This window comes from Cololabis saira, chromosome 9 (assembly GCF_033807715.1).
Source record: "Cololabis saira isolate AMF1-May2022 chromosome 9, fColSai1.1, whole genome shotgun sequence".
NCBI lineage: Eukaryota > Metazoa > Chordata > Actinopteri > Beloniformes > Belonidae > Cololabis > Cololabis saira.
In genome coordinates this window covers 36107762-36132700 of record NC_084595.1, presented here as the reverse complement: position 1 = coordinate 36132700, position 24939 = coordinate 36107762, and the positions used below count along the sequence as shown (strand labels likewise).

General features: G+C 39.0%; 1 protein-coding gene across 9 annotated transcripts in view; it reads right to left on the bottom strand.

Moving 5' to 3' along the window:
- Nucleotides 1-24939, bottom strand: part of atxn2 (ataxin 2) — a 35769-nt gene extending 10830 nt beyond the window's left edge. For 5 of the 9 annotated variants that reach the window (XM_061729398.1, XM_061729403.1, XM_061729400.1 and 2 more), the window contains exons 1-19: nucleotides 24496-24939; nucleotides 22781-22811; nucleotides 22353-22412; nucleotides 21865-21936; nucleotides 20145-20295; nucleotides 16107-16121; nucleotides 13939-14063; nucleotides 13686-13777; nucleotides 13247-13435; nucleotides 11186-11358; nucleotides 10631-10879; nucleotides 5748-5933; nucleotides 4670-4849; nucleotides 3572-3679; nucleotides 3400-3470; nucleotides 2950-3314; nucleotides 1433-1496; nucleotides 1175-1321; nucleotides 165-182 (exon numbers count right to left, since the gene is read on the bottom strand). In XM_061729398.1, coding sequence (XP_061585382.1) covers nucleotides 165-182; nucleotides 1175-1321; nucleotides 1433-1496; nucleotides 2950-3314; nucleotides 3400-3470; nucleotides 3572-3679; nucleotides 4670-4849; nucleotides 5748-5933; nucleotides 10631-10879; nucleotides 11186-11358; nucleotides 13247-13435; nucleotides 13686-13777; nucleotides 13939-14063; nucleotides 16107-16121; nucleotides 20145-20295; nucleotides 21865-21936; nucleotides 22353-22412; nucleotides 22781-22811; nucleotides 24496-24611 — 2412 coding nt within the window. In that variant the 5' untranslated portion in view covers nucleotides 24612-24939. The remainder of the gene's footprint in view (nucleotides 1-164; nucleotides 183-1174; nucleotides 1322-1432; nucleotides 1497-2949; nucleotides 3315-3399; nucleotides 3471-3571; nucleotides 3680-4669; nucleotides 4850-5747; nucleotides 5934-10630; nucleotides 10880-11185; nucleotides 11359-13246; nucleotides 13436-13685; nucleotides 13778-13938; nucleotides 14064-16106; nucleotides 16122-20144; nucleotides 20296-21864; nucleotides 21937-22352; nucleotides 22413-22780; nucleotides 22812-24495) is intronic. The other 4 variants (XM_061729401.1, XM_061729407.1, XM_061729404.1 and 1 more) reach the window with 2 other exon arrangements.

Here is a 24939-nt window from a genome sequence, read left to right as displayed (position 1 = left end):
TGCAATAAGAAGTTGGCAAACCAACATCTGATGGCATTAATTCCACAAGCAAGCAAAAGAAAAACTAAGAAATTCAAAAATAAATAATTAAATAAAATATCTGTACTGATTGACAAAAGGAGAAAAATGAAAAGAAAATAGAAATCTTAGAAAAATTCACAAACCTTCCATATTATGCTTTTCTAATGAAGCAAGAGAGAGAGGAGGAGGGGGAGAAAAGGGGAAAAAGAACCACTCTTTAGTTATCGTTTCTATGCGTCTGATGTTGGATCACCAAGTTTTTCTTAAAGCAACACAGGAAATATAGATTTACTTCCACAAATCTAAAAGCTTTCATAAAAAATATGTGGAAAACCTGGAAAATTGCCATGAGCATGCTTAAAAATATTATTCTGAGGTTAGTGTCAAAAACTGTATGTACTGTATTTTCTGGACTATAAGCCGCACCTGCATACAAGCCGCAACCACTCTATTTAAAAAATAAAAAAAAGACATGCACGCCGCAGATATTTATGTTGTTAGATTAGATATTTACTACATGTACAGAATGATTTTGAACTGTAAATGATACATGTTTGTACCTAAATAGATCCTTTCCTAACAGTGTCTTTTAGCACGGCAGCAACTTTGCTGATTAAAACGGGATAGAACCAAGAAAAAATAACCAGTATTTATTTATCTATTTATCTGTTTGAAATCTGCTTCTACCTACTTCTATCTGCTAAAGAAGAAGTAGCGTATTCTTCTTTGCATTTATCTTGTCTTAGTTTTGATTCTAATTCCAGTTAGAGCGCCCCTAGCGGTGGAAGAAAAATCCACAGAATAGCCGCACCTTTGTATAAACCGCATGGTTCCAAACCTATGAAAAAAATAGCGGCTTATAGTCCAGAAAATACGGTATATACTTATATGCTTTTGATTATACAAATATTTCCATGACCATATTCTTAAAAACTATTTTTCCCAGAAAGAAATATGTTCAAGTTTATAGAAGATGACAAAGTGATAGCAAAAGATAAACACATACATTGAAGTGCACACAGATTTGAGAGCTTGTTGGAGATTACTTTACAGAAACTGCATTTCATCCCAGCACAGTCTTATGCTCACAGCCATCTGCACTAAACCAATCGTCTTCATGCTGCACATTTCAGCAGGCAGGTGTGCGGCTTACCTGCACTCCAGGGCTGACTGGCGTGAGCGGATACATCTGGGGGAAGCAAACGGTTTGGCCATATAGAGCTGGGGGTTGCTGGACCACAATGGAGGGGCTGGGCTGGCCCTGAGGCCGGGGAGGTGTCGGCGTGTTCGCTGGTTTCGGCTTATGAGGAGAATTACGAATAAGGACAACGATATGAGAAGAATTAAAAACAGCCATTTCAATTTTTGACATTTATTTTTGTAAACTTGCAGCATGGGAAGACATACTGACCTGCGCGTTAAACCTGGGCTTGAACTCATTTGCATTTGGGTTCAGGGTTGATTTTTTTACTTGACTGCAGAAGAATGTATCAGAAATAGGGATGCAAATTATCGATTATTTCATTAATTGACAGTTGATAACCTTATCGATCGATCATCGATTAGTTGATAAGCGGCGTTTTTCCCCCATCTGAGATACAAACATAATTTTTTTTGCTTATATAAAATACAAAGGACATTTTTATGTATTCCTTAATCAAATATTTATTTGATACAAAAGTAACAAAAAGACATTTTTGTACCACAAGGAATATAATATAAAGTGCACTTCAAGGCTATTAGTAGTAGCAGCAGCCATAATAGTGTCATTTGTGTCAAGCAAATTTTAAGTTCTAGTCTCCCCGTGTTCCCTTGGGTAGCTAATGGGAGCTACCCTCACAAAAACATGCACACAGTCCTGGGCTATACATGCCCCCTCTGGCCAACCGGGGAACAGATGGGGTGGGGAGGATCCGGCCGGAATAACGTCATCCTTCCACGCGCTACGTTCGGCCGGAGAAACCCCACCCTGTCTGGTGAAAAGATGCTGCTCACTCCTCAGGTTAAGGAGGAGACCTGAGCTCAGTGCAGGAACTCCCGGGGTTGGTAGAGGATGGCAATGCACAGGACTGTTAGGTAGGAGCACTGGGTGATAAAATGGGGAAAAAACCGGGATAAAAAAATTAAAAAAAAAAAAAAAAAAAAAAAAAAAAAAAATTTTTTTTTTTTTTTTTTTTTAAAGATTAATTGTAATCGTTAATTTTAATCGGGTAATTTCATAACGGCAATTAATCGAAAATCGATTAATTATTAACATCCCTAATCAGAAATGAGTATTTTATGTATCTGGAAACATTATATGTTTCTTAGTTATTATATTAAAATAGCTTAAATCCTTTAAAAAAAAAAAACAACTGCTGAGTACAGGACTGTCTCAGAAAATTTGAATATTGTGATAAAGTCCTTTATTTTCTGTAATGCAAAAATGTCATACATTCTGGATTCATTACAAATCAACTGAAATATTGCAAGCCTTTTATTATTTTAATATTGCTGATCATGGCTTACAGCTTAAGAAAACTCAAGTATCCTATCTCAAAAAATTAGAATATTCTGGGAATCTTAATCTTAAACTGTAAGCCATAATCAGCAATATTAAAATAATAAAAGGCTTGCAATATTTCAGTTGATTTGTATTGAATCCAGAATGTATGACATTTTTGTTTTTTTTTTTAAATTGCATTGCAGAAAATAAAGAACTTGATCACAATATTCTAATTTTCTGAGACAGTCCTGTATTGTAGTTTCTGTTTGTAGCATACTTTATTCCAGCTGGATTAAAAAGTGTTTTTGTATAGATTTCTATATCAATGGATCTGTACTACCAAAAGAGAAATATGGCCAAAATAATACTTGTGTTCAGTGTTAATTCAACAAGAATAGGCACATGGCTGCATGAAGTTTTCCTTCAGTCTCCTCTCTACTCACTCTTGCACTGCTTCCTTTTTCTCCTCCTTGTCCTCGTGCTTGGCTCCGCTGAACGTAGACGCTGCAGTTGTTTGAACTCCTTGCGATATCACATCCATGCCTGTCCTCTTCTGGTCCGTGGCTGAAGGAGATGGAGACAGAGCAGCGGGGCTGCCAGGCTTACTGGTGTTTGTGGTGGTCGTGGCTGCAGCAGAGGCAGCTCCCGGGGTGCTAGCAGCAATCACTGCAGCGCCGTCTTCAGTGCCATCCCGTCCAGCTGTAGCTGCTTTTTCTAGGGGAAGGTCTTTTGGCTTGTCTGCTGGATCTCTTACTGGTTTGGTCATCATCTGGTCAAAAGTAGGGTCTTGATTTGAACTAGGCTGCAACTGGAAGGTGTGCAATGAATTGAATTAATTAACCACCTTGCCATGTAAATTCTTTGGTTTTCTTTACTATATGACAAATACTTACTCTAAAATCTACACTAAATTTTTTCAAATTATCTATTTGTTTTCTGTGGTCTGGTGCCATCGAAGTGGGTCCTGTAAGCAGAAATGAATTCATTTACATAATAAACATATAAAAATCAAGTGTAAACCAGGGATGTGCATGAAGCCAATAATAATGTCTAGTGTGCAAGTACCTTTACAGACTGGTCTGGTAATACTAGACGAACTTTCTAAAGGCTTGATGACCTCTTTGTTTGCTGAGGGAGGTGTTTGCCTGGCCTCCTGGACACGACACTCTTTTCCTAAACAAAGGGAGAAGGGGAAAATAAAAAAATTAAAAAAAAGTGTACTTCAACCCCAAAAAAGAGTAAGGGCATGCCGACATTTCCTTTGATGGAACAAAACCAACACCACGACAAATTCTACCGTATAATTTGCATTTCCTTTATTCCTCAGTCACTCTACTTGAGACTATGAATTGTCTTTATTTCGGTCATTGTACAAGTTATTTTAAAAAAGAAAATGAAAAAAGTAAAATAAACATTGCTTTTGCAGAAAAAGTGTACGCTGAAGCCGTAGCTTATGCCCTTTTTCTCTTGTGATCAGCTTAAATCAGAAACATTAGCATTAATCCGTGGAAACAACCAATGCATAAAGAAGACAAAAAATAAATAAGACAAAATATAAAAGTGACGTTTCACATTCTAGAATGTTTTTGATAATATACTTTATAGTTATAGTGTTTTATATTTATTTACAATATTTTCTTTAAAAATTTTCTTAAACTTGTAGATAAAACTGCACATTTTTAGGTCGTTGTCACAACTATTCCATATTTCTCTTGCCTTAATTGATGTTCATCTCTTTTTAATATTAGTTCTTGCTGTCGTCATCTCAAACATGGGTTTCCCCCTCAGGTCATAGCGGTTTCTTTTATTTGGAACAAATCCTGAATGCAGTTTGGAAGCAGTTTGTGCTGGGCTTTAAAGGCAAATAAAACAGTTTTCTGCTCTACTATATCATGGATTTTAGAGTATTATATTTAATAAAGAGATTATTTGTTGGTTCATAATAGTTAGATCTATTAACTATCCTTAAAGCTCTTTTCTGTAATAAGAAAATAGGGTTTATATTTGTTTTATAGGCGTTACCCCATACCTCCACACAATAAGTCATGTATGGAACTATGAGTGAGTTATACATCAAAAACTGTGCTCTTTGACAGAAGATATCATTTCCAGCAAAGTTTATCATCAATTATTATTATTACTATGAGTGAACTTGTTTCTTACCATCTCCTGATGGGGAAGTGACCATGTTGGGGGCAGGACTAGCAGCAGTGGGAGAGGAAGCTAATGTCAGCGTGGTGACACTTTCCACAGGAGCTGTTCCTGTCTGGGGAGACGGGAGGGAGGAAGAGCCGGGGGACGCCCCTCCCAGGCTGTTCTGTCGGGGGGAGCGAGGTCTGTGAGCTTAGAGGGGGAAGAGAAAAAATATATTCAAATCATTCATATTACGGTATTGGTCATTACTCAAACCGCACGTCCCTCATCTTGATTAACCTGTCATTTTTAGTAGTGTTGTCCCGATCTATCGGGCGGCCGATCACGGCATTTTCAAAACAATCGGTATCGGCCAAAAAAGTATCGGGACATACCTAGTTATTAATGTTTTTAATATATATTAAATCGTTTTATATATCGTTGCATTTAACGTCACTTCCGGCCACCGACCGGAAGTGACGAAGTAAGCGAAACTAACATGGTTTACATGTTTGAATTGTGAAATTTTATATGTTCATGTTGCATTAAGCTGCTGCTATTCATTTCATGCCATTCAGAATGTTGCAATAAGGTTAAGCCAAAAATAATTTAAATTTTCTTGTGTTTGTGAGTTTGACTGGATGTCATTCAACTACCTTAGTAGTTAAATTTATTTATTTTTTTTATTGCACTATTATGCACTTTTTGTTTTAGTTTACAATTTCATGTTTTTACATTTTGTGGCACCAGTGCTGATAAGCTTTGTTGAAATATATGTTCATGTTGTTCTCCAATAGACAATAAAAGAAACTTTTTGAGTTTTAGTCCTCTTTTCTTTTTTTTCTTTTTTTTTTTTAATTCATTGCCAAAATGTATCTGATCGGGAAAAAATATCGGAAATGTATCGGGAGCCAAAAAAAGTGATCGGATCGGGGGAAAATCGGGATCGGCAGATACTCAAACTCAAGTGATCGGGATCGGATCGGGAGTTAAAAAATCCTGATCGGGACAACCCTAAACATAAGTATACAAAGGGTGAAAGAAAGGTAATTTAATATATGGCATCCAAATGAAATCTCTAATTTAAAAAACAAAGTGCACGTTTTACCTCCACTGACCACTGAGGACCAAGTCCCTCCGGAGGAGTTACTCCTGCTCTGAGGAGCGACCGGCACCTCTCCAGATGTATTGTGGGAAATCATGTCCACCCCAGGGGGGACTCCACTGATTCTGGAGGGGGCCACCCTGTGAGCACGAGGTGTCCGTTGGGATTTTGGAGACATCCTCGGAGGACCTGTGGGGGAAGACAGGAGTGACTCCATCAACTGACCACAGCAGTGAATTCAACAGTCTTCTAACGTCCAGCTTCTCCTTTATGAATGAATCAGTTTTTAAAATATTTTGGAGAACTTAATTCTCTGCGATGGCTACATGCACACAACTAATCACACTCCACACTTCTAATGTACTTCTGATTTGTTGAAGATCTGACATCAGACAGGGCTGCGTGTATACTAGATAAAACTCATCACATCAAACAGTTGTGAAACGTATGTTAGTGGAGAAACTGTGCATGACCATGTCGAGTGATCAGACACCACTGCAAACTTCAACCACAACAAAGTGAAGTTATAAATGAGCAATGAAAAAAGGAGAAGCAATGTGTGAGGCAGAAGATGGCATTTCGTGAATTTGCTGTCTGACAGTTGTTTTTGTTTTGTTTTGTTTTAGATTGACCTCTTCAGCTTATTAGATTTAACAAAAATATATTAGGGCTCATTCACATATTTAAGCGTGAAACAATGACAAGAACCAGAAGAGTTTGCGTGTATGTTGAGGTAGGATAGTGGGGTTGGAGCGGTGCATTAACGATATACATATCGCCTAAATTTAATCCTTGGAAATTAGAGCATTTGGGCTACTTTTTACCATTCCTATGTTAAAACGTCATGTGGAACACAGGGTTTCAAAATTGGATTGTATTTTTTATCTATCATTGACAAAATACTGTACGTCACGGTTCATAGTTCGCTTTTATGAATAAAAATAAAAAAACTATGGAGAAATTGTCTATTTTTTTAGTTATCTTTGCAATTATTGCAACTTCCAGTTTAAGAAATATATGCATTATAAAATCAATCACAATTTTAACAAGATATCAAATAAAAAGATGAAAAAGCAGGAAGACAATCTATAAACAACCCCCATAATGTCCATATAAGGAGTTGTCTTATTTCCACAGCAATTCACAGAGTGTAGGCTTCCAGACAGTAACTGTGCTGCTTGAGCTCCAACGGTTAAGGTTCATACATGTTTTCGCAGGTCAAATTCAAGCACTTTTCAAGGTTCATTATTAAAAATATGAAAACACTTTACTTGAGCTGTGGTAAATTATATATTTATATCAATATATGTGCTCAAAATTTTTTTATTTTTTTTTTAAATCATGTTTCAATCATATTTAAAGTTTTTTTTTCTTATATATTTAGGTTGTTTGTATCTTAATCTCAAACATATGTAAAACTAATAAAATAAATTGTAGGGCATCCTGAGTACTTGTACATACAGATTTTCTGTCAGAAAATACTGTGCAAACGTCTTTGGTTGTCTGATTATTGCCCAGTCTTTTAATAATAGTAATCATCCACATAAAAACCCTTTTGGTTTGAACTCTAGATAATGTCACACAATAGTTAGAACAAAATGATCTTACAAACCAAAGTCAATACTTGGTGTGAGCGCCCTCAAAACCAGCACAGACTGATTTCTTTCTAAAGAGACTGTCTCACTCAGATGTTCACAAGATATTAATAAGAATTCCAGTCTAGTTAGGTTTAAGTGTAATATTGGAAATAAATATGGATATGTTTAAAACGTTGATTAAAAAAAACAAGACCTGGGGCATCTAGACTTTTGCACAGTACTCCATGTTCTCCCCGGTAGAACTTAAACACACTACATTAATAATCATTAGTATGATTACGGTATTTATTTAGAAATGACCCACAAGTTACTTTGCCAATTCACACTGAGGGAGAAACAACACCCATACCATTAATCAAAGGTGAATATTTCCTTGCTGTATCCACGTATTTGGATAAGACGAACATGTTCCTGCAGCTGAAGACACACTTCCTTTCGGGAAAACAACTTTGACACTACACCTATTGTTTTCAATTAAAGTTAGAGCTGGAGGAAACTGCACATGACAAACATATGAAATGATAAAGTGAAGGTCAACCTTTCATTTTGGCCTGATGCGCTTGGCTGACGTTTGCTATTTCTTAATTGTGGAAAATAACTAACAATACTGTTACTGTCACGTTACAGTGGCCGTTTTCACTGCAGACCCCACAAATTAGCGTGCCATAATCTACATGCAAAAGCAGCACCGCCACATTATATCCTCTGAATCCTTTAGCATTAAAAGTCACCAGCTAGATTTGAGCAGAAAGAAAACATTGTAATGCGTCATGTTCGCAAACCCTACGCCCTACTAGAATTTCCCTTTTATGTGACTGCAGAGCGACTGCAGAGAGCAGACTCAGACTAACGTGAGAAGCCACAAATCCTTTTTGTACATTTTGCAGGAAGCCGCTTGTAGATCTAGTCCTTGTTTTATCCATGTTTTCTACTAGTGTCATTTTCTAGCCGACAGTCATTAAAACGCCCACCTCATGTCAAGTTCGAGATATTGTCTCCAACTGTGTGTTTGGTGAGTCAGTCACGCGTGAAAACACACCTGCAGATCAGGCAGAAGCACACAAGGACGCCAGCCTTCAATTACTATTCAATAAAACTGTTATTTATTGCAAAAGAAAAAAAATTGTAAAATTTCAAGCACTTTATCCAAATTTTAAGCACTTTACAAACCTTGAAAACAATATTAAATGTCAAGCTTTTTCAAGGATTTAAAGCACCTGCACTATCCCTGTATGTGATTGCTTTCATACATTTACGTGTCTTGTTACCGCTACATTAGAAAGAGCAGAAGGCCTCAGTTCCCCCAGTCTCATCCATGTTCTTGTCAGCATCATGCAGTAATTATGGTTTGTTGAGAGTAAATATGTAGAGGATTAGGCAAAGCTGCCGGCTAATGCGAAATATGTGACCGCAGTCTTTGAGAAAACACTAAAGAATTTTAACTTCAACTGGATTGTAGGTGCTTTTGTCAATAACGCTAACAATTTAGTCCACGCGAGACTAGTTTTGTTAGGTAAAAAAATCAATCCATGGTTTACCAGAAGTCTTCATAGATGGGTTTTGATTGTATATTGATTATAATGCTTAATGCCAACTGGATTTAATAATCGTATTGCTCCAATTAACCCCCCTTCCATTCAGCACATGTTTACACCACATAGTTGTGTAGAAAACAGCTGATGGCCTGCAGACCACTGTACTGACATTTCACTTAAAAGATTATTCTCTCCTTTCTCCTCCCTTTCTTGGATGCATCTTTGAAGGGTTGGTAAAAGGTTCTGGGACAAAAGTTTGAGCACCAACTCGGTTAGTGACAGTGAAGCCCAATAAATGTTCCTCCTGTGCATGACAGCATATTGATCATTCAATAAAGATCAATACACAATATGTAATGCATGTGTGTGTGAGTGTAAGAATGAAATGGGTGGGATAAATCAAAGCTCTTCATGCAGCCTCACTCTAACAGATTTCAATACTCGAGATAACAGCACACAAGAGGATTGCTGAGTAATTTGTTTGACTGTTAAAAAGACCTGGGCAGCCGTCCCAAGTATTAACGTTGTGTGGGAAACCTTACAGCATTAAGAAAAGCAGATTGTTACTTCGGTTACCTTTCAGCTGACTTAATCGGTTCATTTTGTAAGCACAGATGGCTGTACCAAAAGTGCTATTTTCGTTGTATGAAATATCAACTATAATGTACTTTAAAGATTAATACTATGTTTTGTTCTTCCTTCTCCACCAGAGAATAGATGTTATGGACTTAACATTTTGTTTTTCTTGTCCTACAGTGGTTGATGGATCTTGCTGAAATGCTTGAAATTATTACAGGTACTAAATGTATTAGAAATTTGTTTGTATTAAAAGTTATTGTTTTTGTAGCATGTGAAAGTGGGGAGCCATAAGCAGAGCTACATTCCTAAACTCCGCATCCAATATGAATGAAGAAATGTCGCATCAAAGCTCAAAGATTGGTGCTAAACTGAGCTAAACTGATGTTTCAAGTCCAGTGCACAAATATTAAACAAACAACAGCAAACTGAATGTGGGAACCTACTGCTAACCAAATGCTTAGTTAAAAAAGCTACAAGTGAACAGGCAGGAGCCCTGCTGTGTATGTTTAAATGTTTTACTCCTGTTTTTTCTGCCTAGTGTGGGCATGTTTAAGATAGTTCCCCGTTCCAACACACCTCGCTGTCAGAATGGGCCATTAAAAAATGTGTGCACAACTTGATGGCAAGACAAATTTGGTCAATTAGATATTGTTGAAGCCGTTTAGTTATGAGTTTTCATAGACAGTAGATTAGTGCTGCTAAGCAAGTTGTTTGTTTTTGTTTTGTTTTTTTGTTTTTTAAGGGCAAGATGTTCTTCCTTTCAATGTTTCACTACAAGTAAGTGTGTGACGCTGCTGATTTTGTTTTGGTGACAGAACACTTGTTAAGCTGAACACACAGAAGCACAGCACAGACACCTTGGTGCACCCACATGCCAAGGCGAAACTGCCTGATCAGCTGACAAAGGGTCAGTTTTATAAACTATACACTTTTTCTCTCCTCATTTGACTGAAATCTCCAAATCTGACCCCAAATCAGTCTAAAGAAGCAATTTCACCTATTTTTGTTGATCCACACTAGACCTGGGCAAATTTATTTTTGAAAGTAGTTTCCTTTTTTTGGACTTTTAGAATTGATTTTATAATTAGCTTGAAAATTTAGTTTCCACTCCAAGTTCAATCCCTCCACCTTCAATGTGCCTTTGCCCAGGTTTGCTCCACAATCATGTGGATACCTTCTGAAGACATGCGTTTTGGAAGAGTGGAGGCTGGCGACGTGGGCCCATGGTGAGAAAAGGAGGATGAAGAGGAGGGATAGGAGGGATGGGTTGAATGAGAGGAAGGTCTGGAAGGTCGAGAAGGGGGTCTGGAGGGTGGCCTGGTGGGCGTGGTCGCCCGAGGAGGCAGGGAGGAGGGACCAGACTGGTAACGAGAGGGGGGACGAGAGGAAGGAGATGGACAGGGTGAGGGCCAATGGGATGAACCTAAAAGAGGCAAGGACAAATGATCAAAGATGATAAACCACTAAAAGTGTGAGAAAAACCAAGGTACAAGCAGGGACAGACGGCACAGGCATGGGGTGAATAAATAAGAAAGAGAATGGCAAAAATGTTGCAATAAACGCAAAAGAACAAAGACTTAAATTAACAAATACAAACATCCTTGATACTCTAGGCCGACATCCATCAATGAATACAAGACGAGAGAAGGAACCAAAACTCAAGAACTGCACACATTTAGGAAATGAGTTGAAACAAACCACTGGTTTGTGAGTGATTTAATAAACATACCTCCATTAACCACCCGCTGGTCGGCCCCAGAGCTGGGACTGTAGTCATGAGGTCCTGGTCGGGGACCGGAGGGTCCGCCCGAGTTCTGACCGAGGCGAGGGGAATTCTGACGTCCTGGCCCCCATGACATCCCCTCCCTGTTCCTCTGACCTGGAGGAACGTACTTATTCTCCCTAAACACATCATACACACACACACACACACACACACACACACACACACACACACACACACACACACACACACACACACACACACACACACACACACACACACACACACACACACACACACACACACACACACACACACACACACACACACACACACACACACACACACACACACACACACACACACACACACACACACACACGCGCAAAAACACACAAAACAGGGGGGGGGGAGAATTAATACAATAATATTTATTCATTTTCCACAACATACTTAATCTATTGTGGTCAAACTTCCATCAAAAGGTCAAATTCAGAGTGCTCAATTCAGTGAATACTACTACTACTAATAATAATAATAATAATGGACTTTGGCTGGTAGTCTCCAAACCCAGAGAACATCCATAAAAGGTGCAAGGATGACACACAAACCATGCACACGAAGACCTACCAAGATTAAAATCTCACACAGCACATACTCAGGGAATGAGCCTCTTCGGAGACTAGTATTAAAGCTTTAAACTATGCACTTTTGGTGAAGACAGGGGGGCTTAAACAGTTTTACTCTAATGGGTGTGCAATATAAAAGAACCTTGAAATCTGAATCTATAACTGATTCAATTCAGCCTAAACAAAGTGACACGGATGAGTTATGATATAGTTTTTGATTCCTCACTTCAGATTCTCAAATATATAGCCTGATAAATCAAACCCTACAACTTTCTAGATGTGGGTGAACACATAGGGCCTGCCCATCCCTTATCAAAGTGCCTTTGCAGCTGGTTAGTGGTATGACCAATCAGAGCAACAGTAGGGATGGGCATCGTTGCTGATCTCCTGAATCAATTCGATCCTATCCACAAGGTCATGATCTGATTTGATTTGATTCAATATTCAAATTATAATAAATATTCCTCTCAATTCAGTGCTCAAAGTATTTCCACTATTGCCTTCTCTGATTGACAACGTGCACCTAATAGTATGTGGTATACGATTTGCTGTTATAAGGATGAACATACCATGGTTTACCAAAGAACTGTAACTTTCCTCAGTAAGACATAAAACACAGAATCTTAAAGAGAAAATGTGCGCTCCCTCAGTGAAAAACGACTGTTTTAGCATTTACTGTGCACAGTGGACAGAGTAAATCATGAATGATGCATCATATAACCTTTAGTATCAAGAATAACAAAATCCTACAAAATTAAACCAAATAATTCTGTGTTGAGCTCCTGTGTTTTAAAGGAAATGACACTGCAGAAAATACCTAGTCATGGACCAAGGGGGAATTAATCAGCTCTCCTGACCAGAAATCGTTCCTAACTGGAAGGCGCATTCTACTACAAACTCACAATAAGATGACTATCGGTGCGTCCGAAATGCCATACTAAAAAGTATACTTAAGTTCGGCACACTTTTGAGTAAATATCCGTAGTGTGCATTAATTCGGACGTACTATTCGGAGCGCACACGTCACTTCCTGCCGTTGAGAGGAAGTGACGTGTCACAGCAGCAGTAGCAGCACCGCTCCGCTATTTCCCATTTATTCTGGCCGAAACAAGATGAGATTATATAATATTATTATATATGAATATTATAATATTATTATACTTAATATTATACTTATGACATATACGTATCACTTAGCAACCAAACGCTGCTGCATTGCATTGTAGGAAGTTTCTGCTCAGCTAGTGTCCATCAATCCACACTAAAAAATGTATCCGGAATGAGTATGGATAGAGCTACTATTGAGTACGTTCTAATGTTTCGGACGCACTAAAAAATCTCGCACATTCATTTTGCATACTCATTAGGGTGGAAGTATGCAATTTTGGACGCAGCCTATATAAAAGGTTTAAAGTGTTGATGTGCAGGCTGGTCTCACCTGCCGACTGCATGAGTCTCTCTCTCTCCTCGCACCACAGCGGTATATTTCTCCTCCTCAGTGCGTTCATCGTTCTCCAGGGCCACACGAGCCTTGTATGTGGCACTGGCCTCAATCTCCTCTGCCAGCTGGGCAGCACGCGCTTCTCTCTTCAGGAACTCTTCAGAGTTGTCACGCTCCAAGGGGACCCTGGGAGACAAACTTGTGTCAGACAAGGATTTACAACAGAGGGCTTAAGTTCAAGCTTGGCCTTGTGACACCTGACAACACAAAACAAGATTCAAAATAATGGCAGAACAAATAGTAATGTTAAAAAAATATAAGATATAGTTCTAGTTACTGCTTCCTTTTTGCTAGGCACATGGCATGCCAATTTGAGTGTAAAGACTGAAGAAGAGTTACAGAGAGAAACATGAGTGGAAGACACGCAGAAGCTTACGTATATGTGGAAAGGCTGCTGTCATATGTAGACAAGACTCCATATTTCTCCTCATTGTACTTGAACATGTCATTGGGATCCCACCCATTTGACTGATATAAAGAGAGAGCAGCAGAAACACAATTTTATCAGTGCTTTTCAACACAGGAAGCGACCCATTTACTACCATCGTATGAAGGCTTGTATGGATGGCATCCCATGTGGCACATGAGTGGCATAAATATGTTTACTGCGTTAGTGTTCTTTCTCTCACCACATCTGTATCAAGAGACTCGAGGCTGTCAGAGTTATGGGTTTCTCCTCCATCCCAGGGCTCTAGATCTTTCTCTTTGTGCTCACCATTGATCCTACCACTCACTGCTGCATCTGTGAAGTTTTCTGAAACAGACAAGGAAAAAAAAAAAAAAAGGGAAAGAAAAGAAAAGAGGAAAAAAAAAATCCCACGCTTACACATGTACAGCACACTTTCACAAAGTCTTGACAGTAAACAATCACATGGCTGTTTTATCACTCTTTACGCAGGGAAGAGTTTGTGTATTTAAAGCCTAGACGTCAAGCTGATCCCACAGCACAAGTTGTATTTAATAGCTTTTTAGGGAAAGGCACGTTCAGAATCAGTAGTTTGTAATCATACATTCACTGAGCTAACCGGCCTGCATTACAGATCAAGAGCTGGTTGGCATGCTATATGCACAGTGCACATCAAAGAAATTATACATAAATCAAGGATCCTGAAATTACTTAATTTTAAATAAAATGTTTAGAAAATGAATAGGTATTAAATTTCCAATCTGTTGCTTTCAATGGAATTGCACTCTTATGACCAAACATTTCAACTTTAATGGTCTTCAACCACAGCTCTGGACTACTTAGGCTGAAATTCAGTGCAGAAGAAAAGCCCCACTTTTGGAAACAGGAATCCTCCTGATTAATCAAAAATAACCAAATCCAAAACAAAAATAAAACTGCACTTCATTTTAAAAATACGACTTTCAAAGTCAACTTAAAGCTAAAGTTTCAAATGTATGCTACTGCGAAATTAACTCTTAAACATCCTCAGATTTGCTTGTTAAAACAAATATACTGTATGATGTGCATATTGAACTTCAGCTTTACAACAGACAAGTGACTATTCTTCCACTGAAAGCAACATTTATTCAAGACATTAAAGCCCTGTCACACCTTTACGATTTAGCCAGCGTAGGCTTGCGTATGAAAAATTTGGTTTAATGCACGGGTGTAAGTTGAATGAGTCGTGGGTATGTTTTGCCTAAGTTAAGAACACGATGAAGCACGCCGACGTACTTTGTAGTAATGCAAGGTCGTTGAACATTTTTTGTGCATGCTCAATATTTGCCGTATGCAGCATACATATACAGTCATGTGATCGTTGACACGTTCCTACGTTACTTGGAAGTTACTCATAAGTTGAAATACATCTACATAAAGTCTAGCCTACCCAGAAATGATATCTAACCGATAAGTAACACACTTTGAATGTGCAACTTACATCAAACTTATATCCCACCCATATTCACGTATGTAGAAGTGTGTCGTGTGTCTTCCGAACAACCAAAGAACTTACTGAACACGTTTCCATCTTACAGCTACTGTATAATGGTGTATTGGCAACATTTAGGCGAATTGGTTTATAAAAATACTGTTCATAGGAGGAACTTGTCACCACTCCTGAAGAGTACGGTGAGCAGATGTCCATCCGAGAGATGGAGGATCCAGCAAGGCTGAAACTACGTCATCTCCATCGGAGAGTGAGTGTGAGGGCTACCCCTCGAGTCCATGCACACGCCATGAGACTTTTTGGCAGCTTTCCTCAATGTTTTTGGCATGACAGTAGTGTTGATGTTGACACTGCAGCTTCTGCGATGTCTAGTGCCGCTTCGAGCAGCTCCATCTTTACAGGCTACGACGGATCTGCAATATGCTGCCATGCACTAAAGATCATTTAGACTTTCATTAGGCATACGTTGTGAACATCTGCAAAGCATTAATTGGTTACAAGTCCTCTATAAATCATTGTCACTGTTCTATACAAGTAACCAATACATTATGTATACGTCAAACTCGTTACGAATACACCACGTCCACACCCAAAATTCAATAGTTCAGCATATACTAGTGTTTTAGAGAAATTTTAAGGCGTTAGCACATGCTGGCTAATTCGTCAAGGTGTTATGGGACCTTAAGTGAAGATCTGGTGAAAAGCTGGAGCAAAACCAACCTACATTAGATACTGGATCCTTATTCTTAGATAAAATAAAAACAACGATTATGAATGACTAGCATGGTGACATATCATTCCTTCACCTTCAAGCTTAATCTCTTGTTTATGTAGGCATTCAGTGTGTAAGAGGTGAAAGTGCATACAATTATTTGTCAGAGGAAAAAACAGTCATATATTACCTGTGTCAGATGAGACTAGAACATTGGAGAGAAGAGACACACAGATGACAAAGAGTCAGAAGATGGAGCCAAAGTTAAAATGACTGATGAGCACACAAAAAAGATGACTATCTGACCATGACTTGGAATATTCATCAGCATGTTTAACATTTTAAAGAAAAGAAAAGTCTTCTTTTTCTATCTTTTTAACAACTTCAGTGCAGTTTTCATAAAGTGAATCTGTATTTATTTGCCAGACACACCACATCACCTTATATTAACAATACATTTGATGGAAAATAAATAAGATAAGAAATGGAAAATCACAAAAAAAGAAAAGAAAAAAAATTCTTAAATTTACTTTTGTTGATTCTTACATTTACTTTTCTTTGCAGACAGTATGAATAGAAGATATTTCATATTTTCTCATTAATTTAATTTGTTGATATACATCAATTTAGCTTTTCAGGGATGTAAAAAAGTTGGTACAGGGACAATTTTGTGCTAGTAAGGAGATTTAAAATGTGTTACTTCAAACGGGTGATTTTAACAGATATTTGTTTCATATTTTTTCCCTGGGGCAGGATTCAGTGTCCCACCCAAAGATACTGACATGTGATGAGTCAAGGGATCAACCTGCTAATGCTCCATCTAAAAGGACAACCAACTCTAACCACTGAGCCACAGCTGCCCTACCACAACGTGGTAAAAGCTTTATTGTACCAACTTTTTTTTTCTCCCCAGAAAATGTTGCAGGAATGTTTTTTTAAGTTTTATTTATGTTAACAAATTAAATGGAAGTTGACAAGAAAAGAGAAAGTCTTTGGTTCATATTGTCTGCTTTTTTCACATTATCCTTAAATGTTCTAATTCTGAAAATGAAAGGTATAAGTAAGAATCTGTTTTAGAAAACACTCAAGTTAACTGCCATGTTAAAAAATATGAAATTACTTAGTTAACTTCTCGGAAAACCGCAGTAAAATATCCACTGACAAACTCTTCCATGTGATTTCACAGCTAGTACCAGTGCAGATCAATGTCTCAAACATTTTCACCTGTCCATTTTTTTTTTTGTTTAACAATAAGACCCTTTCACAAGGTATATTGATCTTGATGTAGGGTCAAAATCAAGTGCATGAAAAAGACTCCCTCAACCTTTATTGAGTGTTTTTGCTCTGCTGGGCCAATCTTCAGATCAATCAATATATAAAATTAGTCTTCAGTGACTGGCCACTCAGAGCAGACACACAAGACTGAACTCATGGCAAAGCACCTGTGACATCAGGGTGGTGAAGACAGAAAACAGTCAATACATTGTGTGTATGCACTGCTCAAGGCAGAGGGAGAGCACTCACTTGGCATGTGTTTATTTTTTGCGTGCATGCAATAAATACCAAGTGAATAAATCACCCAGTTATATACATGGATAATACACTGTCTGTCCAAAGAAATATAGGCACCACCAGGATTTACTTACGCAGATAGGCAAGAGCATGCCGCTGGGAAAGTACTGTAAATATCAAAATGTTTCATCTGGCAGAAAGTTATTTAATCCCAAATTAAATAAAAGCTTTTTGTTCCTTAAACAATTAAGTGGTAAAGGTGGGGCTTCCCTGGCGGGACGTAGCGCGTGGAAGGATCACGTTATTCCGGCCAGATCCTCCCCACCCCATCGGGTGCCCCGGCTGGCCAGAGGGGGCATGTATAGCCCAGGACTGCTGCATGTTTTTGTGAAGGGTAGCTAATGTGAGCACGGGGGGGGGAATACGGGGAGAACATGCAAACTCCACACAGAAAGGCCCTTTCGCCAACCACACCTGTGCTGAAGTCATGGGGGGAATTCAACCCAGGACCTTCTACCTGTGAGGCGGCTGCACTACCAGCGTGGCCACAATTACTGGTTGATTTATGACAGTTATTAAAACCTACAAGAATGATGGAGAACCATGATTTCTCAGAATACCTAGAAGTCTTATTACAAGTACCCCAGACACTGTCTTAATTGTTCCTTTTTCTTCTTTTTTAATTTTTTACATAAACGCCTTAAAACAGATGAGGTCAGTATATTTCAATGTTTTTCTGTGGAGCTGAAAGGTTCAGATGATTGACCTTTGGTCTCTGTGCAAATGATTCTCAACAGTCACTGGCTCATCTGCCTTTGAGGCTCAACGGTTACCCATAGTTCAACAGACACACAAATCCTGTGCGTCCAGAACCAGGAGTTGCAATCCTTATGAACCAGATCAAATATGGTCCACTGGCTCAACATTTGCTAGCGGTGGAAAAAGGCTTTCGGTTTGATGAGTCATTATGTACCCTGGTTCCGAGTGATGGGGGCATCAGGGTAAAAAATGCTGTAGATTTAATGCTCAAACCAAGATACCTCATGCCTATAATACCATGCAAGACTGTGGACACTGCATTATGATCTTGCATTGCTGAAGTTGGTCAGGTCTCGGTTCATCAGTTATGTGCCTAAAACCATGAAGTCAGGTGACTACTTGAGCGCTGCCTATCCACAAAAAGTCTCCACCTGGATTTAACTCAGCAAGTAAGAAAGATCCTCGCATTGGATAATTACTGCATTAATGATTATGTTTCAGCTGGCAACAACTTATTTAACCCTAACTGATGCAGTAAGTAGCTTCTCATTTCTTAAACAAACATGTTACGAGACCAATCCATGATCATGGACAATATGTTAATCTGTTTCAGAAGGGTCAAATTGTTGGTATGTATCAAGCAAAGAAAACATGTCAGAAGTTTGCTGAAACTACTAAAATTGGGTCTAAAAACGTCCAACATAACCCACCATTATCTTGGATGAGAAATGTGGTTGGAAAAAAAATCTTGAATGATCCTGATCGGGGATCACTTAAACGTTTGGTGAAATCAAATCATAGAAAACAACGAGGAACTCATGGCTATGTTTAACAGTGAAAGTAACAGCATTTCCACACACATGGTGACAAGGGAACTCAAGGGATTGGGACTAAACAGCTGTGTAGCAAAAACCACTTATTCAGGCTTCAATTTGCGATGGAGCATAAAGATTGGAGTAATGGAAAAAGGCCATGTGGTCTGATGAGGCCAGATTTCCCTTGCTCCAGAGTGATGGACACACCAGGGTACGGAGAGAGGCGGATAAAGAGATGCACCCATCATGCCTAGTGCTGAATGTACAAGCCTGTGGGGGCAGTGCTATGATCAGGAGTGGCTGCAGTTAGTCAGGTCTGGGTTCAGCAACATTATGTGCCCAAAGAATGAGGTCAGCCAACTACCTACAGTATATATACTGAATGACCGGGACCATGTCATCAATGGATTTCCTTTCTTCCCTGATGGCACGGACATATTCCAGGATTCATCAGTCTCAAATTGTGAAAGAGTGTTTCAGGGAGCAGAAGATTATTCTTACACATGGATTGGTCACTACAGAATGCAGACCTTGAGTCTTTGGGATGTCCTGGAGAAGACTCCCATTATCAATACAGGATCTTGGTGTAAAATGAATTCAGCTATGGACGGAAATATATGTTGACATTGCAGAATCGTATTGGACTGATGTCACAACGAATGCAGGCCATAGTAAAAGTTAAAGGTGGTCGGTCTGGCAAAATATTAGTGTGACTTTTTTTTTGGACAGGCAGTGTAATATGAATGATCAGTATTTTCCATTAGCAGATCTTTTGTTGGCGAAACAAGTATATTTCAAGATTACTTGTGGCTCAAACTGTAGGAGCGTTTTAGGAGGCATGAGACATCATTTCTACATTGGTCTAGCCACCACAGAATCAGGATCCTAACGCAGCTGACTATCTTTGGGATCCGCTGGAGAAGACTACACAGCAGTGTGACTATTGCATCATCAATATTTATTGTCAAAAAAACAGAAAATTACAATTGACAGAAATGAATCTTATGACACTGCAGACGCTTACTGAAATGATGCCACGGATGTGAGCCATAATCAAAGCTAAAGGTGGTCCAAAAAAATCTTAAAGGTGTGTCCCTTTCTAGGCCAGACAATATATTTGCCAATATAATTACTTCTAATACCTTTCCTGGCGAAATTCAGGTCCACATCTTTGAAGGTCACCACGACGACGTCGGATGCTTTGAAAATGATGCTCTCGACAATATCTTCTTTCCTGGGACCTATGCTCAACTCTGGGCTCTTTCTGTGGGCTGCATCTAACACCAGGTCACACTGGGGAAGACAATCATGTTGAACTGGATTAAAGCAAAAACTGAAATACAGTAAAAAACATAAGCCTCCTACAGAAGATATGAGTCACCAAACATATGGTAGACTAGTAGTGTTGTCTGAGTCATTTTCGACAGACACAATACACAGTAACTAACAAATGTAGACAGCAAAAGTCAAAAACAGGATTCATCTTTTAAGGGAAGATTAAGCCAAACCTCCAAACATACCTAGGCTGGCCTCACAAGAGGGATTTGCTATCAATTTGGCATGAATTAACATCTATTTATTATTAAGTGTCACAGAAACAATATAACCTGAAGTGCAGACTGACCTGCTGCAATGTCTAATGTTTTGGTCCAATAAAGGATCAACCAAAAATAAGTATGTGAATAAGTAAAATCTTATTAATATAGCACCTTTCAAGATGAAAATCACAAAGTGCTTCACAATAAAACAACACAGAATGTAAAATAAAGGGTTTATTAAGGAACAAAATTAACCCTGAAAGAGCACTAGACTTGATTAAACAATAAAACTAGTGCTGTCAAGGTATTGCATTTTTGACAAACCAAAACATTTTAAAAATGCAAATCTATGTTATGTGAATGTACTGTTGCTGGTCAAATCTTCATTTATATCCTATTATAATCTAACAACAGTCTTCTAAACTTAGAAGGAAATCTGAAAAACCTTAACCCATCTACTAAAAGCCATATTTCACAGTCTCTAAAGAAAACAAATAATAAATAAGAAGTTTCTATTCACGAATTTAACAGTGCTTTTACTAAAAATACAGCTGTTTTTATATTGATAATGTGTTGTGATTTTTTCAAAAACTAAAATGATGATGCACCATAACAACAAAAGTGACTGTTTCAACTGGGGAGTCGTGTCTGTGTTCAAAGGGGAGTGGGTGAACGCGAGTGCTGGATTACTAAGGCTTTGATGTATATGACACACAAGCAAAAGTTCAGAGTTTTGGCCATAACCTCCTTTACAACTTTTGCCCATATATCTACATGTTTGACAATCCAGATTGGAAACCCTGAGGAAATAAAAGCAAAATGTAAGGCCACATTTTTGTCCCAAATCAAAAGTGCTGTTCGCTGCTGAAAGAATTTCAAATACAATTTATTTTTGCCAGCCTTGCTCATATTTCAGACATGCAATCTTATAAAAATAGGGATAGGAGATACAAAATATAAATACATAATGGTGAGAATACGCAAGTTATCATTGTTTCTCATCAACAATTGAAGTTAAAGCTATATTTTACCAAATTAACTTAGTTTCACCACTTAGGTTGCACTGTTCATTTGTACACTTTATTTTCCACACTGATGACAGATTGGAGAATACTTCACCCAAAAAGGGAAGACGAAGGGGCAAATAAATCACTTCCATAAAAGGAATGATAGAATAGACAAGCACTGCCCAAACCACCTCAAGGGTGAAGCTGCTATTTCATACTGGCGGGATGCTGGCAGAGTTGAGCTAAATCATTTGTGTTACTACTAATACAGTATAAAATTTACCTCCACACTGGTACCACACTATGCATTTCCTTACCTCTGGACCATACGTCTTAAATACTCCTTCATATACTGCTCCATTTTTTACTTTCAGCTCACACTTGGTCCCCTGTTAACAAACAAGCCTTCTGTTATTCTCTGTTTAAAACCATCCCTCATTCCATGAAAAGCAAAATGAAATGTACACATTCAAAAAACACTTTCAGAAAACCCATCTGCAACGAAGACAAATTATTGATCAATCTTTTATTTTCATGCAACCAGCTGTTCATACAAAGAAGCTTGATTTACTTTGGTAAAGATGTTGTGAAAACACAGTATGTGCTCAAAGTCAAACTGCAGTGCTGTTATTACAATGTAATTCACAATAAGGCAATTTTTGCATGGCTCTTTCATCCAAGGAGTTTTTTAACCAATGCTTCATCTGTTCACATACATTTTTAAGTTCACACAACCTATTAGAAAAGGGAACATGTATAAAAAAATAAATATTAAAAAATAAGAAAAGGTACAAAGTAAACATACCACCACTGAAGTCAAAACATGGACCATCCTCATATTTGCATATACACCACTGAAAATGACCTAGAGAGAAAATGCAAATAACTTTTAATGTCCCCAATGCAGAAACAAACATTATGCTGAGAAGTATCTCACAATTGTGACACCTACTGACCATGATTCTTTAAGAATTAATGAAAACAACAAACAGTTATCAAAACAATGGGCTTTGCCCATCCTCTGTCCATTCTTTCCAACTTTGAAAACAATTACACTAGTTTTCTGAATGAAAACAATTTATTAGTCATCAAAATTACTGCACAGAATAAAACTATTTTCAAAATCAAACTACCGTATTTACGATACATGGCAATAAATAAAAGCAACTACTCATCAAATATGCTTAAAAAAAAAAATCAATACTGGCTTGTGACAGTTAACACGTAACTTACAGCAGCGGGAGCTTTACCACTGTGTCTTCCCCTGAAAGAAAAGAAGAAAATGGTATTGCTGACAAAAAGTTCTTCCTTGCAGACTTAAGCCAAAAGATATTTCACATTTTAAAGGGGAACTAAAAAAAAAATGTTTCATCGGCATAATTACTTTAATCAAAACCCAAACTTTGAAGCCGTCACTGTTGTTTGACGACTTTGTGTACCTCTGAGAGCAATGTTCAATTTTGAGTGATCCTTGGTGTAGCAAGTACATATTGAAATATGCCTGTGCCTGGACCTCTTGGCTGCTATTTGTTTGAATGCAGACAGATTTTTTTTTTTTTTTTTAATGAATGAGGAGATAAATCACCATTAGAGAACAGGTGATTTTGTCAAGACTCTGTTTAACAGATGTCCAGCACCTATTCCATTTTGACGTTTGGATCTGTTGGTGCATGCGACCAAAGCATCATCAACTAGGATTAGTTAATAACAAGTTGATCAACAAAAATGAAATCAAGAAGGTTCAAGTACCAACATTTTTGCGGTGTTTGTTTGTGTGAATTGATGCAAAACAAAATTACATGTAAATGTAGTTGGTATAATTCGCTATGAATTCCACAGTAATTTTAGGGAATGTTTAAGGACATTTGTTTGCAGCCCACAATTTTTTTTTTTTTTTTTTACAACCATGTCCTAAAATGCACCGGCAGCTGGCATATGGCCAACCATTCACACTGGGTTTAACAACCTGCAACCTGACTATTTATTTCTGTATTTATTCCTGTACAGAAACACAAGGAATGATAAATGAACGCAGTAAAAATGCCAGATTAGTGAGAGTCTCCCACCGGCCCAGCCCGGTCTATCTGAACCTTCACTGGGGCCTTTACAGATGAAACCTCCGCAATGGATGTAGCACACTCTCCCACTGACCGATACATAAAAAAAGATGTCTTCCCCAAAATCAAGGCCACCAAAAACCACAATAGGCGCGTTATTTATTTAGCAGACGGCATCGGGGTTTATTTCAGGGCGACATGTGCAAAGAAAGTCATGCTTCAAGGGCACTATTTGAGAGGAGAAGCGACGGCAAGGTTGAAGCCGGTCAGTCGCTGTTTCCCCCTTTCTTCTCCACACCCTCCCGACTGACTCCCTTCACATCCATGCCATTGCAGCAGCACACCGGCTACAGGGGGGGTCGAATAAAAACAAGGAAAAAAAAGGTGCTGTTTTGCCAGAATACGGAATACAAGTGCACTGAATTACAAGTGTGAGCTAATTAACACCAGCCACAATCACTTGTGGTTGATAGGGAATTGATATTAGCACACTAATAAGTCGGCACCGTCATTTCAAAACACGTGCAAGGGGGAGGGAAGGGGGAGGGAAAGCCTATGCGAGATGAATTATGATGTTTGAGGTTGAGGTTTAAGGCTGATTTAAGGTTCTGCGTTACACCGACGCAGAGCCTATGGCGTAAGGTACGCGGTACGTTGCGCGTCGCCGCGTACCCTACGCCGTAGGCTCTGCGTCGCTCAAACCTGCAGCAGCTGCAGCTGCAGCCTGGCCGGCTGTGCTGCTCCGCTAGCGGGCCGCACACACACACACACACACGGCTGTGCACGCCTCACATGGATGTCATCTCTCCAAACCGCCACAGTTAGACGGGACTAAGCTGAATTGCATGCTCCTGGCCCCCTCTCCCCCCCCCCATGGGTGCTGTCACAGACCTGCCCAGGCTCGGCCGTCCCCCGCCGCTCCCTCCGCTCCCTCCGGCGGCCCCGCTGCCGCCGCTGCTGCCGCCGCCGCCGGGCTTGCTGCGATTTCCACCGGCCTTCATTGACATGGCGATCCCATAAAAGACGGCGTCTTAAAATGACAAGTGTGGCAGCGCGTCGTGTTGGCAGCGAGGCGTGGTGTGGTTGTGTGACAGTCCGCTAGCTCCGAGCTAACGTCAACGTGCTGCTACCGAGCAGCGCTAACTCACACTACCGGGAAACTGTTCTCATTAAACTACTACGCTGCTGCTGCGGCACCGGCTAGTAGGAGATACACATGTGCGCTTCTTGCTTCTTGTCAATTTTTTTTGTGTAATCGTAGCGAAATAAAATGTCGATGAATCTGAAAGTAGGTTTTGCGGCTAGCTCGGCTTCTTTCCGTTGCTAACAGCGAAA